The sequence below is a fragment of the Rhinatrema bivittatum genome, chromosome 1 (genome assembly GCF_901001135.1).
Source record: "Rhinatrema bivittatum chromosome 1, aRhiBiv1.1, whole genome shotgun sequence".
Taxonomy (NCBI): domain Eukaryota; kingdom Metazoa; phylum Chordata; class Amphibia; order Gymnophiona; family Rhinatrematidae; genus Rhinatrema; species Rhinatrema bivittatum.
Genome location: NC_042615.1, coordinates 359,424,356 through 359,440,141, shown reverse-complemented (window position 1 = coordinate 359,440,141; position 15,786 = coordinate 359,424,356). Strand labels below are relative to the sequence as shown.

Sequence of the window (15,786 nt, the reverse complement as noted above, 5' to 3'; positions counted from 1 at the left end):
TGCGATTTTGGCGCTCATCCAGGCAGGGGAGGGAGGGAGGAAGGGAGAAGGGACTACCGGATGCCGCTGATGACTGCCCACCGGCCGCCTGGACCCACGGCCCTCCGACAGGTATTTAAAATTGTTTTATTTTTTTATATAACACACAGGTTTTTTGTTTTTTACACTTTTTACACTTTTTTACACTTCCTGGTGCCTGTCATTTCAAATGTCATTTGAAATGACAGGTACCAGCGCACCCAGGTTACTGTATAGGCGCTGTTACAGCGCCTATACAGTAAAATGGGTTGCGCGGGCATAACCCTTCCCTAACGCTTCACAGCCGCGGCATGCATTTGCATGCAATTAGAAGAGAGAATCAGGCGTTAGGTCAGGAGAACGGTGCGTGCGGGGAGGAAGGGTGCGCCTGACACTACCGCACTGTTTTTACCGCGGCCTTACTGTATCGAGCCGTAAGTTGGTGTTGGTGTCTTGCTTGCACTGCCTTCTTGCAAGGTGCCCTGGGCATTGTGTTTCCTCTTGGCTCTATATCAGAAGCAACAGGCTAACCCAGTCCTGGCTTTACCCCAATGCATGCAGGGATTTGTAGTTCTGATTGTGTTGTTGATGTTGCTAAGAGAATTGGAACTCCAAACATGCACTGGAGCAAAGCTGGAACCAGATTAGCCTGGGCGTTAGGACATGGAGCCAGGCGGCAGGGCACTATATAAAAACTGAAAATAAGTAATAGATAAGTAAATGACTCACAAAGAAGAGGAGGCAAAGAAAATGCGTTTTTCTCAGGGGTTTGAATCTCCAGCCCTTGAGGTGGTAGGCTGGAGCTCTAAGGAAAGAGCTGTTTGAGCCATGGAAATCTGGGGAAGCAATAATATCATTAGTTTTTCAGGGATTGTGGGCTGGGTGACGCCCAGCCAGGCATCCATTGGCTAATAGGGAGACCCAGTCTTTCCTCCCAGGTGTTCAAAGGCTCCAGCCAGCAGAGAGTCCCTTGCTGGCACAACGTTTTCAAGCTTGGAGGGCTGGGTTTGCGAACAGGATTGTGCTGGACTGGGCTGTATTCAGGCTGAACTGGGTCTCTCCTTCTGCTTCCCTGGTAAGGGAAATCACATTTTGGAGGTCCTTGGCTGTTTTCCCTGCAGTCTGTAAGTCAGGAGATCTATGTTTGTGTTCTCTTTCTTCATTAAACCTCATTTCAAATGCAGTTCCTCAGTGTTGCATTGATTAGACTCTTGAAGGTTTTTCAGGAGTGAAAAACAGGCTCATGTTATCATGTTATGGGGTCCGATAAGTGATGCAGCCTGTTTATTTTTTTAACGCATGGTGAGAGGACTTTTTTTGTTAACCCTGAGTAACTGGTTCCATTTCCATTCCATTTCAGGACTACCGTGAGATAAACATGCAGACTGTGACACCATTGTGGGTAAGGGAAGAACACCGTCCTGGACAATTTTGAGTGTATTTTCTTTCAAGCCCATTTCTGAAGTGTGGAAAGGGCTAGCTCCAGAGTCGGAGGCTTTTAAAGAGACGCGTCAGCTAGGGCAAATGAAAAGTTGGCTAAGTTGATGTTCCCCGCTGCTGGTGAACATAGCGCCCTATGCCCCCAAAAGATGTTAATACAGATGTTTTATCTATAGTTTGGGGGGGGGGGGTTAATTCTCCAAGGTTGTCCTCTGACCCCTGTGCTGTGACTACTGCAGTGAGAGCACAGGGCTGAATAGGTTTAGCTGCTGTACTGCCGCAAGCTCTTTTATTTGTGTTTGTAGCACTATCTTTTACCAGGACAGAGTTGTCCCAAGAAGAACGGAACATTTCAATTTGCCAACTTTTTCAGCGTGAAGGCTGAAGTGCCTTTTTAATAAGGTCCCATCACTACAGCATTACACAGCCCTTAAAGTCAGATTTAAAGCCACACATCGAATACGGAGATGGAATATTTTTAGCATTAGTACAGGATATTTTTTCAAATATATCACATTGTTTGTTTTTAATTTGTAAATGCCAGGAAATATATTAAAAAAAAAAAATCCCTAATCAAATCAGAAGAATAAGATATGGTTTGCAGGAATAAGTCAGACTTGACTTTCCAGACCAGGATACTGCATAGACTAAATATCCAAATGAAGTGTGACAAGGCTGTTTAGAGAAGCTACAAATGGTGTTTAGCAGAAGAACTTAGACATGCTGGCATGCAAAGGAAAACGCTGTTTTGAGAGCTCTCTTGCTTGTTGCCGGTGACTCATAAACGTGTTTTCTTTCCTTAAAGCAAAGCAGCACCTTCCATGCAAGGAGATCCTGCCTCAGCTAATTGGAACGTGTCCCTTGCAGTTAGGGTACGGTGCTGGACAGCTTTCAGGAAGGCAGCTGTTGGCAGGAGATTGCTGGAGGAGACCTGAAAGGGCAGCTCTGGTCCCTCTGTGCCTTCTCTGTCTTCCACTGATTTAATCAATGGGCAGCCCCTGGACAAATGGAGAGCCTCATCATAGCCAGCAAAGAATTTTATATATATAGGATTTTGTAAAACAAACTAGACGGGTTGTGTAGCCTCATCCTGCACCTGTTTCTCTGTTCTGGACCTGAAGCTACATGCATAGATCCCGTAAGGTCACTTACTTTACCATTGCCCAAGATATTTGGTGTTCTGCCTCTTTAGTCTTCTCTCTTCAAGGTTTTTAAGTGTGAGGCTCACTTGCACAACCTTGGAACCCTGTTGGCATTGGACAGAGAGTGTTTGTCATTGCACATTCCACCTTTTCTGCTATCAAGCGGTGGTTTTGTCCTCTGATGCTCTCCTTACTGTGGGTCTGACGGTGGAGCCATGTCTTCACTGTAGCAAACATTAGAGCCACTCACCAAAAGCAATGCTGTGGTAGATATTGAGTGCCAACCCCCACATTTTTATTAATGCTCCATTAGATGGGGTTGAGCATGGACCAAAACATGAAGGCAGCTCTGACATGTTTTGGTTCCTCATCCCTCACACCAGTGTGTCTTGCAGTGTGACTAGCAGGACCTGGCATTCCATGATGGCCAAGGAAATAAACGATTACAAACTGAAAAAAAATCTGAGATGTGCATTGATAGTCATATTTGGATTGGGTCTTTTAAAAGTAATGTCTACTAATTTTGAGATACCTGAAAGAGATAAAACTACCTCAATTATTGGGCCAAAAGATTTAGAATTATACTGTCTCAAGGCATTGTAAAGTTGCAGTCATTGCCACCTTCTGCCCATCAGGAAGGTCAGACATGGTCCATTCCTTGTACCATGGTCTCTGTCATGCTACACAAAGAGGTTTGCATAGCTGGGAATTGTTTAAGGACCTTCAGGATTACATTACCAGTCACTGTAGCCTGTCTTTTCCTGTAGATACAGCTAAAGCTAGATTTATTGCTACTTTTTGCTATTCCCATTTATGGTTTTGCATTTCTTTTCCCCAGTCTGTAGTGTTGGCCTGGGACTCGCCAGTAAAGAGGAGTCCAGAGTGGGGCATTGTGAAACACGTTTGCAGAAGAATGCAAACCACCTGCAGCTGCTTCTTGTAAGAAGTGCCTGTGAGCAAAACAGATTTGTAATGGAGACAGCAAACCATAACAGAATTGTGCTGTTATTACACAAAACGCTGTCATCTTTCTAATTTTTCTCTAATGATTCTAGCACAGCTGGTGCTCCTAGTCACTGCACGCTCCCTTTCACTGTCCTAGGTTGAAGTAAGCTGAAAGGCTGCTGTGCTGATGGCTGATGGGACTCTCAAAATAGTAAGAGTACTGCAGAGACAGAGTGACTGTCGGGACAGAGACCTAGAAATTGTAAATATCCAAACCTACTATATATTTAGAAGCCAAAGAAATAAGGACAGGGGGCTAGGAAACCTGCCATCTGATATTCTGAGGAATGTAAGGTAATTGCCAGGTTCTTGTGGCCTGGTTTTGGCCTCTGTTGGAAACAGGATGCTGGGCTTGATGGACCCTTGGTCTGACCCAGCATGGCAATTTCTTATGTTCTTGTGTGCTGTTTTGAAAGCTGAGCTCAGTGGTGTTATATTGCATCATAGAACACTCATACACAATCAAGCTTGTAAAAGCAAAACTTAGTTTACTAAATATGGTAAATAATTTGTAGAAAATTGTATAATCAGCAAAGACAATATCAAAAGTGAATATCCGTAATAGCAGACAGCAGCACAGTAACCATTACATAAATCAATACAGGTAAATAGGATTACATTAATAACGATAGAAATAAGGACGATTATACAGAGGCACTTCCCTTATAGGTCTTTCTTCTACAAGACAGTGTTCCTTGAAACAAAGGCTTAGAAACTTAAAAAAAACCAGCTGTTTGCTCTTTGTTTATGGCTCATTCAAAGAAACACTGCTTCTCTTCTCATTTTCTAGCTCTCATCCAGCATCTGCCAGTTAGGTGTTTCGATTTGCACCCATAGCTCTGACATTAGCCAGACCAGATGCAGATCATTAAACTATGACCAATTAAGACTCACAGTTACAGTAAGATCTATAGCCTGGCTATGGCTGTTAGTTAATGGCACTGACGTTCACCAACCTTATCTCTTAGAAAGAACAGATTATTCTGGTTTATCTTTTACCTCATTAGTACCAAGCAGCATGCTACAATTTCAGGCCTCTTTTAGGCTAAGCTATGTGCAATGTACATATATTGAACCATATTTATCAATTATTGGTGATTGCTTTGATCCATAACTGACTTCACCTTCGTGAACAATGTCTAACTAACTTCCTAAAATAATCTTAACACAGCTGTACCTACCGGACCTCTGGAATGCTGACGGATGACACCACAGTGCAGTTGTAGTGCTCTGATGGAGAAATACATTTCACCTGAAATGCATAGAATTAGCACGAAAGAAATAAATAAATAATTGATTATGGGCTTTATTTAAGGCAAAAACCCAGTTAACTGTGAATGGCTGTTTGTTGTGTTGTTCTGTTGAGGTCATAACTACTCCGTCATGTGCAGTTGGCAGCCACTCTGTGCAAGTTTAGACCTAGCTCTCTCGTACAGTGCACTCTGCTATAAAACTTTCCGCTGGCAACTGCCAACAAGCATGAGCAAGACTGGCTCTTCTTGAAGCAGCATTTGCTTTTCTTAGCAGCTTTGAGAACTTGGAGTGCATGCAGTGAAACGCCTTTTCTGTTTAACCCAGGTGTATCGTGGCTTGCTGTTTTTCTTGTGAGCCTTGGGTTTTACATGGAAACTTGCTCAGGAATGTGAACGAAGGCAAACAGCTATTGATATTTATTGTAAAAAAATACCTAAACCTAGATTATTTTATGTGTGAGATTTGAAAGGGGTTTGACACTGGATAATGCTTTTGTGGTGCTCTGCAAGCAAACTGTAATAGGAAATACAGAGATTCCAGCATAAAAGTCCATTGTTCCAGGATTCAAACCTTGAAGTTCTATTAAGGTTTCTTGACTTATTCTAAGGGCCTGTGCAACAGAACTCATCTTAGTTTTACCATACAACTTAGTAAAATTATTTCATGCACATTAAAACGGGACTTAGCATGTTATGCAAAACAGTTTACTAGGGGAAGGGTAAAACTTGCCTTTGTTATTGTGGTCATAGTACCAACATGAACATTAGCACAAAATATTCTAAAATCCATATTAGTCATGGCGCAAAATTCCCCATGCAAACTTCCAACGTGAATTAACCAGATAGCAAGGGAAATTTCATCCTCATTCCCATGCAGGACAGGGAGAGAGGGTCCAATGACCTGCAGGACTCCCATTCCTCCCCGCCCCCCCCCCCCCCCCCCAAAGAGATGGTCCAGTTTCAGCCTGGAGCCTCCTTTCCTCTACCAAAGGGCCTAATGGCTCACTAGATCCTTCCTCTTCCTCCCCCCACCCCTCCAGGTGAGTAACTCCATCCCTTCCATAGGGCCCAGAATCTGATGGGAGCAGGAGAAAGAGCAAGCCTTCCTCCCAGCTGCTTAAAAAATGGTGACAGCAGAGCTTTGCCTCATGCAGAAGAGCTCCGCACCATTTTCTAAGATACCGGAAGGAAGATGTCTTCTCTTCTACCCCATTGGGCCCTTCAGAAGGGATGAGGGAAGCCTGCTTGGGTGGGAGGGTGGAGGGCCATTGAAGGGGGGAGGGGAAGAAAGGGGAAGGCCTAGTTAGCAATTAGGCCCTTTCTCTGGTGAAGAGAGCAGGAGGAAGAGGCAAGTCAGTGGAGAGTCCCAGAAGAGAGGGGACTGTGGGCATAAAATCTCTCCCCACCTGCTGCCTGACCATTTTGCTTCAGGCTGGCTTGCAAGAAGGCCTTCAACACCTGGCCTTCATCTGATGTTGAATTTTTGGACTATTCCAAGACCACAGTATATAGGTTTAGAAAGCATTTAACAGTATTTGCCATGGGCCTGGTCAAGCTTTATTTGCATAAGATGCACCCTCATTTACATACAAGTAAGTTCTAATTTTAGCACTTGTACATTTTGTGTGATGGGGACCATCTTAACATGCATGATGAAGCCTTATTGTCGAGCATGTTATTTTAAAATGTGAAACCTTATTGCCCAGGCCCCAAGAGTGCAGTAGTCATGATTGCACTGTATTAATAGCGGGCTTTGAGATTGTGCATTGCTTGATGTAGTACACAAGCGGCCCTCTAATTCCCGGATTTGAAAACCACCCCGTAAAACCTCCCTCTGTTAGTTTAACTTTTTTTTTTCCATCCCTTTCTGAAATGACAAAGCACAGCAAGTTGACATGCACCCCTAAAACAAATATGCTCAGTTTAGTGCCCTTTACAGAAACTGTGTACACACCCATGGTAGGATGAATGGTAAAAAGGTGGCAGAACCTGTTCTGGAGATCATTAATTGACTGAGAGAACCCAAATACAGAGATTACCTTTTGTAGATGCTTAGCGCCTTTCTAGCATACTAACACACCTTTCCTTTCTGAAAGGCTTTTTTGCAAGGCTACTGACCCTTGAAGAAAATTATTAGGGTTTTGGGTTTTTTTTACACTGGTTGGTGGTCTTTTGAAAAAGAGGCACTTTTAACCTCTAACCAGTTCAGATTCTGATCAGATTTCATTGTGTCATCCGCAGTATTAGACGGGAGCAGCAGCAGATTTGATAAGAATGTGTTGTCATTGACTGTGATATTTATCTAAGCTGATGAGAGAAGGAGGCAGGGCCAGATATTCTGAGTGATAGAGGTGGTGAGTGGTAAATGCAATGCCTCTTCTTACACCTGGGTAAATGTGAGAGGGTCTGACATCGGTGCAGGCTGAGGGCCAGTCTCTCAGGTGGGTTCAAAAAGAAAGGATGGTCAACCAGATGGTGTAGCGGACTCAGCCAAAGGCAGAAGAGGAATGTACTCTCTCTCCCTGAGCTGGAACAAGGAGCTCCCCCTCCCCTGGAGTCTCACTGCTGTGAACCCGGTTCTTCAATCTCTGCATGGTGGAAGATGATAGTCACTGAATGCCCCAAATAATGTACCCCCCAAGTAATGTTCCAGAACACTTAACCTGTTATTGCTGGATTGGCCAGCAAACTATGTACAAGATAGTGAAAGATAAACAAGATTTCTGAGAGAGTTCACAGGATTTTACAGCCTTGGTACTGCTTTAGCGATCTCCAATAAGTTATCAGCCAGTTTTACACATCCTTATGAGAATCACTTCAACCTCTCGAGCAATGCCAAATTACTTCTTACGCCTGTTATTTTGGAAACATGTGCTTCATATTTTCTCAATACTTTGCCCATCAACATCCTACCATAAGTGGGGATAACCCGACTTCTCCCAACCTTTCATACCAACTTCCGTCTGAGTCAAGCACTCGCATATGTCCCCTGGTAGTGTTCCTACACTTCCCCGTTGTCCTGGCAGGTACCTCTCTGTTCCCTTGTCCCTGCCCGCTGCATGAGGCCTAACTCTTTTCAGTTGCTGCCTCTGGGTAAACTCAGGCCAGGTACCCTGGAAGTTCCTCATGAGAAGTACTCCTCTTCAGCCCCGGGCCTCTGCCCTTGAGGAGCAAAACCTGTGCAAGGCCTAAAAGGAGGGACCCCTGGGCCCACCAGCTGCACTGGTAGTTCCTTTCCGCCCCTAAACCATAGCAGAATCCCCTTCCCGCCAAACATGGAACCAGGATTTATAGTCTTAAAACCATTTCCCAAATAGGATCTCATCCCCACACCACCTCTTAAAGGGACCAACAACTTATAACCGATTAGCAACTTAATCTGGAAGCTTCCCTCCATAACCTTCTTATGGTAGGGCTTCCCAAACCTGTCCTGGGGACCCCACTGCCAGTCGGGTTTTCAGGATATCCACAATAAGTATGCATGAGATAAATTAGCTTATACTGAGTGTCCATGATGTGCAGATTTATCTTGTGCAGATTCATTGTGGAATCCTGAAACCTGACTGGCTGTGGGGACCCCGGAACAGGTTTGGAAGCCTGTTCTATGGACTTAACCATACGCATTGTACTTTTACCCTTTTTGATGCCATCTAGTGGCTCGGGATAACTGCAAGCCTGGGAAATGTTATCAATCACTCAAACAATTACAACCATTTACACTTCCCATAAACACGTCAAAAGCCTCCTCCACCCAGACTCCTTGCAGTGGTAAAGGCCCCAACTGGGGAGCCCCTCTTGTCTGAGTACCAGGGCATGCCAGCAGATAGGAATGGTAACCTGCTCTTACAGCTTCCCCCATACTACTCCGAGTTACTTTTACAACTGCAATAGTTACAGTCTACATTCCAGCATCTATGAGTCAGTCATCGTCCTTTGTGAGAGATAATTTGTGACACTGTTCTGAGTATGACTGCTTCCAGGGAGCAACTTTAGAACATAAAATTGCCATATTGGGTCAGACCAAAGGTGGACAAGCCCAGTATCCTGTTTCCAAGAGTGGCCAGACCAGGTCACAAGTAGCTGGTAGGATTCCACAAGGGTGATAGCTTCCAAGCTGCTTATCTCAGGAAAAAGCAGTGGATATCCGCAACTCCACCTTAATAATGGTTTATGGACTTTTCCTCCAGGAAATTGGCCAAACTGATTTTAAATGCAACTACACTAACAGCTTTCACCACATACTCTGGCAATGAATTCCAGAGCTTAAACATATTTTTTCTTGTTAGTTTTAAATGTGCAACTTAGTAACTTCATTGTATGATCCCTAGTCTTTGTACTTTTTGAAAGAATAAACAACTGATTAACATTTACTCATTCCACTCTGCTCATTATTTTATAGACCTCTAATCTCCCCTCAGCAAAAGAAATCAAGACACACTTTAACCAATAAAGTGAAGAGAAGGGCTGCCAGACGCTCTATGAGATGACACTTCAAGATAGATATATACATGTCTGCCCGAGAGGAGGGTCAGGGAATATATGATACAGACCTTCAAATATCCGAAAAGTATTAATGCACAAAAAACAATCCTATTAAAAGGAAAAGGAGGTTCTAGAACAAGGGGGTCATGCTATGAGATGCCTAGAGGGTAAACTGAGGAGCAACGCTGGGAAATATATTTTACCGAAAGGGTGGTGGAAGCAGGAATGCCCTACTGGAGTGGGTGGTGGTGTTGGCAAAACAGTAACGGAGGTTAGGAGTTCATGGGACAAGCACAAAGGATCCTTACTTGCCAAAAGTGAAGAGGTAGCACAAAACACTGCTAGCAGCATGTGTTTTCAAGCCATACTTGGCTGATTCAGCAATGAGTATTAGGGCTGCCAGAATAAATCTCAGAGTGGTTAGTATAACATGTTAGAAGTCCTCCTGGCAGAAACAAAGGCAACTATGTGACCAGACTTGTCTGGCAGGTAGCGATGGTGGAATTGACTAGCATCCGGGTCTGTCTGGCAGGCTGCTTGGGGGGGATTGGATATTCCTGGCTATTTAGATTATTACAGAGCTTTATGGTTAGACATGAGGAAAATAAATAGGGATTTTGTATGCTCTTCTACCTAAGATGGTGGAGTATAAAGAAGACCAAAACGATTGTCCTGGATAGTGGGAGATATCTTACAGGCAGTCGCACTCTGTGGCTGGCAGCCGGGATGTATCTTTAGCAGTGTGGCCAGAATGACAGAGTAGACTGGATGGTCTTTTCTGCCCAAATCTACTGTGTTACTATGTGTAATACAGAATGGGTATTAGTTGATGCCCATGTGCAATCTTAAAAGATTGCACGGAGAGTGAGGTTCCCTTTTAATTGTATATTCCACCCTGTTTTCTCTCTCTGAGGTTTTGCAACTACTATTCAATTTTATTCTATTAATGAAATTGAAGGGGAGATACTTAATATTTGAGATCTTTTAGGGCGAAAACAGTCTTTTGTAGTGAGACCTTTTTTTTTTTTGCAGGAATTTTTTACATGTAACTTTGTATTGAGGTTGATACAGTACGTGATGATTTATTTATTTATGAACATTTGATATTCTATCTTTTCCCAAAATGGGTCTCGAGGTGGATTACAATAAATTTAAATGAACAGAAGCAATAGAACAGCTCACAGTCAAGTCAGAATTTGCAATTAACGCAGCATTGGGATCCAGGATAGGAAATCCCATGTATGAATAATTATCTTGAGATTTTATCTACAGCACAACATAATATGGTTCTTGTGACACTTTATTTATTTAAGCTCATTTATATTCTGCCATTCTGAATGCCTTGCTCTTGGTGGAAATCTATAGCTAACATAAAAATTAATGCAGTATTACATATAAATATAATGAGAGGCATTGCAAATTAACCACAATCTTACATTTTCAAGGCACATCAGTGCATTATCTCACTTCAAAACCATATCATGATCAAAAACAACAAAGCATCAAACATTACTTTGTAGTGTCTAAATGTTCTGGTGAGTACTGTGGAAGCTGACAGACCTCACAACTTCTTTAAGGAGAAATCCAGAGGGTTTTTTTTTTTTTTTAAATAGCAGGTCAGATGGGTATCCTTGGGTGCTGGCACTCCTATAAATTCCATGCAAATCTTAACTCTTATGTTAACCAGAAAGAACAACAATATTACAAATAGGGCCTCGATATACTTTGAGATGTGCTCACTAGAGTAAATAATGAATTAACCTCTGATATTTCTGTGTCTTATTCACAACATAACACCATTCTAAAATGTATTTGTCTGCCCTTCTCTGTAATGATAGAGAGGCTGGCATGGTTGTCTGGGTTCCTAGTTGAAGGCTTTGTGACGTCGTAAAGTCTCGCCAGCAATGGACAGCTGCTTTCGCTGATTGCTCAGCGGGGCACGTGGCATTGCTAACTTAACACAGGCCAGGACCAGCACATGCTCAACACGATCCCTTTCTTTCCATCTCCCTGTAGGCCTGCACGCTGATAAACAGTGCTATCCCTCCCCACACATACACAGAAAACCCCACACCTACAACCACATGTAAATATAAATACAGCATTCCCCTAGACAATGAGCAAGTGTTCAGAACAACTGCTTATTAGTAAAGAAAAATCCAAAATCATGACTTGCACATCCCTCAATGGACTTTAAAACCTCATTATCCTCACAGCCTCTAGGTTGTTCCATTTTCCTTGCCTCTCAATCCCACTCCCTGTCTTTCCTTCTCCCCTCTCCAAGACTCCAGGTATTTTAGTAAGCAAAAGCCACCATCTTGACTAAATTGTCCCTGCTCCCTATGGTCTCTTATGTGTCTCTGTAAAGCGCTGTGTATGTCTGATAGCACTATACAAACAATAATAATAATAATCAGGCCGATACAGTACAGTGTGCACCGGTGGAGTGCACTGTTAACCCGCGATTGGATGCGCGTTTTCGACGCGCTAGCTTTACCCCTTATTCAGTAAGGAGTAATAGGACGTCGAAAACGCGCGTCCAACCCCCCGGAACCTAATAGCACCCACAACATGCAAATTCATGTTGATGGCCCCATTAGGTATTCCCGCGCGATTCAGAAAGCAAAATGTGCAGCCAGGCCGCACATTTTACTTTCAGAAATTAGCGCCTACCCAAAGGTAGGCGTTAATTTCTTCAGGCACTGGGAAAGTGCACAGAAAAGCAGTAAAAACTGCTTTTCTGTGCACCCTCTGACTTAATATCATGGCGATATTGTCGGAGGTCCCGAAAGTAAAAAAAAAAAAAAAAAGTTTAAAAAAAAAAAATTGAAATCAGCTCACGGGTTGAAAACCAGATGCTCAATTTTGCCGACGTCTGGTTTCTGAACCCGTGGCTGTCAGCGGGTTTGAGAACCGATGCCGGCAAAATTGAGCGTTGGCTGTCAAACCCACTGACAGCCGCCGCTCCTGCCAAAAAGAGGCGCTAGGAACACTAAGTGCCTCTTTTTGCCGCAGACCCTCATTTGAATACAGAATCGCGTGCACAGGAGAGCGGGTGTTCGCCTGCTCTCCTGCAACTTTTACTGTATCGGCCCGAATGTTAGCTCTGAAAAGCAGAAATGTAATGCTTTAACCTTTCTGTGAATCCTCTGAGTTCTGTGTATCCTCTGAGGCTGCTGTAGCTGGGGGGGGGGGGGAGGGAGCTGAGCAAAACAAATATTTACAGAGGAGGGAGCTGTTTAAGTGAATGGTGGTTAATCAAGTACAATAAATAATAATAAAACTGGAAGGGAGACTTTTGATAATGTGAGAAGTGCTATAGCATGATAAAGGCTTCTTCCATCATTGACTGCTGCCAACAGAGGAAGGAGGAGGAGAGCAAGCTATGAATCAGCAGCAATAGTTTAAAAGAAAAAAAATTGATACAATTTCTATTTTCTGGGGGTGGGACACCTTCACCCATTTGAACAGGTACGTCTGCTAGTACTTGCTAACTCTTCTTGTGACAATTACTGGGCCCCTACCAAAGAAGAGAAGGTTATTTCCAAATATGATTTTAAAAAATGTCCTATAAAAGATGAACAAAAAGTAATACTTAAAAAAAAAAAAAAAAAAAAAAAGTCCTGCCTCTGTCAGTCTCCCACAGTGAAAATGAACTTTCCTGCAAATGGTGAAGCTCAGAGAGGGAGGGAGCCATGGTCCCCTTACTTAAGGGTGACACCTACTGGCCGGAACCAGGTGCATGATCGCAGGATTCCGGGAGGCCGCTGGCTGGCCAAGAACTTCCGCTGCATTGACGAGACTACACGCACGTTGGGAGTGGATATAAAATGGGGGAAATCCCTGAATGGTTGGGAATGGAGGCTCTTGGGAAGGGATCCCAGTCCTGGGCCTGACTGAGCTGGAAGTACAAAGGAGCAGGAGGAAAATGAAATCAAATCTAGAACCCATATTGCTATTGGATGTTAGTAACAGTGGCAGGAGCATAACTAATGCCAGATTGCTCTCAGATCAGAGATCTTCCCTCTTGTTGCCTGTTTCAGCCATTCCTCCTTCAGTGGAGAATTGATACCCCTGTAAAAAAAAAAAATGTTATCACCAAGGATTGTATCATCATAATGTTATGGCACGAAAGAAATTGTAAATAACCTTTCCTCCTCCTCTTATCTCCATCTCGCCCCTCCCTGAACATATCCGCTGGTTTATTTTAATGCCTAGAGAGGTCTAAATAATCCATAAGACCTCCATTCACTGCTATAGCTCTTTGTTGCTTCACATCAGAGATTGTCACTGTTGTTTTTGAAAACACAAAAGCAGTTCTGTGAACAAATGCTGCTGATAGCAATCGGATGAAATCTGTAAGAAGGATGCAATTTATTTATTTTATTGCTGAACCTTCAACATTTACTTTTCTCTTCCTTGGGCCTTTTTTAGGTTGGGAGCAGAGGAACCATTAAAGATTATCCAGGCTTCAGTGCAGCTCAAGATGCGAGTGCCATTCACAAAGCAATCAAAGGAGCTGGTAAATATATCGAACTTTTCCTTTAAGAAAATAAAGCTGTGTTTGAATGAACCAATTTGTTATGCATTGCTTTCTCAGTTGCAGAATTATGTTAAATTGAAAGGATACAAAATGTTCTACCAGTAGGTCAGGGTGGGGTAAGGGTCACGGAGTGTGTGTTTTTATATTTTTTTAGGATGGTGTCGCACCTGAACCTTTACCACCGCAAGAGTCCTTGTGGGCTGCAGCATCTCTGGATTACTTTTAAAGTGGAACAGTATAAAGTTTCATGGCCCACAAAGGCTTCAGTTTTCATCAGGACCAATGCACCTACTAGAATTCTCTGCTGTCTTCCTTTTTTTATAACATAAGAACATAAGACATGCCATACTGGGTCAGATCAAAGGTCCATTCAGCCTGGTCCTGTTTCCAACAGTGGCCAATCCAGGTCACAAGTACCTGGCAGGATCCCAAGGGGGTACATAGATTCCAAGCTGCTTATCCCAAGAATGAGCAGTGGATATCTGCAACTCCATCTTAATAATGGTTTATGGACTTTTCCTCCAGGAACTTGTCCAAACCTTTTTTTTAAATGCAGCAACACTAATAGCTTTTACCACACCACTAATAAGGGTTTGTACATAAATCTTCTTTCATGATTTCTGTCGGAACTACTCTGTTCCATTAATAACTCTCATAACTCTGACTGCTCTCCTGCCCCAAACTTGTAATAATGCAAGCCTCCCCACTAGTTTCTCAGCCCTCTGTTCCCCCTCCTTCCACCTTTCGGTCTTTTCTCTTTGCCCCGTCCTCCTTGACCCCTCTGCTCCTAGTCTCAACACCTTCTCCGTTCTTTGTCTCCCTCTACATATGTCAACACCCCTTGAAGAACTGTTTGTTTGAGTACCTACTAGGTCCTTCGCCTAGTCACTATTATACGTTGCTTGTTATTTACTCTATAGTAGCGCTATGTTAAGCTAATTCTACCTCTCTTAGTTGTTCTTAATTCATCACCCTGTTTTATGTAACTTTCTCTTATATCACTGGTTATCCCTTGTTTTGCTGTAAACCGGTACGATAAGATATTTGTCTTGAGTATCGGTATATTAAAAGATTTTAAATAAATAAAATATCCTCTGGCAATGAATTCCAGAGTTTTTAATTATGCACCGAGTGAAAAACAATTTTGCTCTTATTAGTTTTAAATGTATCACTTAGTAACTTCATTGCATGTCTCCTAGTCTTTGTACTCTTTTGAAAGAATAAACAACCTATTCACATTTACTCATTCCACTCCACTCATTTTTTAGGCCTCTATCATATCCCCCCTCAGCCGTCTCTTCTCCAAGCTGAACAGCCCTAACCTCTTCAGCCTTTCCTCATAGGGGAATTGTTCCATCTTCTTTTTCATTTTGGTTGCCCTTCTCTGTACCTCTCCTAATTCTGCTATGTCTTTTTTGAGATGTGGTGACCAGAACTGCACCTCCCTTTTCCTTTTAATTCCAGCTCAGTCGGAACCAGCACTAGGATTCTGGTACCATGAGTTTTCATTCACAGCTACCCAGGGATTCCCCCCCCCTCCCTTTTTTTAATTGGGCCAGGGGCCATGCAGCAAAGTGCTTCCCAGAACCCTGTATGTTAGATTCTAAATCCAGTTACTATTTTTATTTAGTTATTTAAAAGGATTTGCAACTCGCACATTCCAGTGTTCAAGGTGGGGAGCAAGGGTACATTCATAAAATCAGATCTAAAACACATACTAAAAGTAACTCAGCAAAACAAAGCCAAGAGACCATGTTAAAGGTAAACTGAGGGAAGATGGCTCGCGTTACCAGTGCCTAATATTCAGACTATAAGGCCCACCGGAACAAGATATTTTGTGCCTTTTTAAAAGCTTTTGCGTCGGATGGAGTTCTCAATTGTTCAAGTAGGGAGTTCCAACAAT

General features: G+C 43.0%; 1 protein-coding gene across 5 annotated transcripts in view; it reads left to right on the top strand.

Annotated features, from left to right (window-relative positions):
- The window catches only part of ANXA3 (annexin A3), a 98,776-nt gene that overhangs the window by 4,293 nt on the left and 78,697 nt on the right, over positions 1 to 15,786 (top strand). For 3 of the 5 annotated variants that reach the window (XM_029600367.1, XM_029600338.1, XM_029600357.1), the window contains exons 2-3: positions 1,379 to 1,420; positions 13,775 to 13,862. In XM_029600367.1, the coding sequence (XP_029456227.1) occupies positions 1,397 to 1,420; positions 13,775 to 13,862 (112 nt within the window). In that variant the 5' untranslated portion in view covers positions 1,379 to 1,396. Of the gene's footprint in view, positions 1 to 909; positions 1,143 to 1,378; positions 1,421 to 13,774; positions 13,863 to 15,786 lie in introns of those variants that run through there. The other 2 variants (XM_029600376.1, XM_029600348.1) reach the window with 2 other exon arrangements.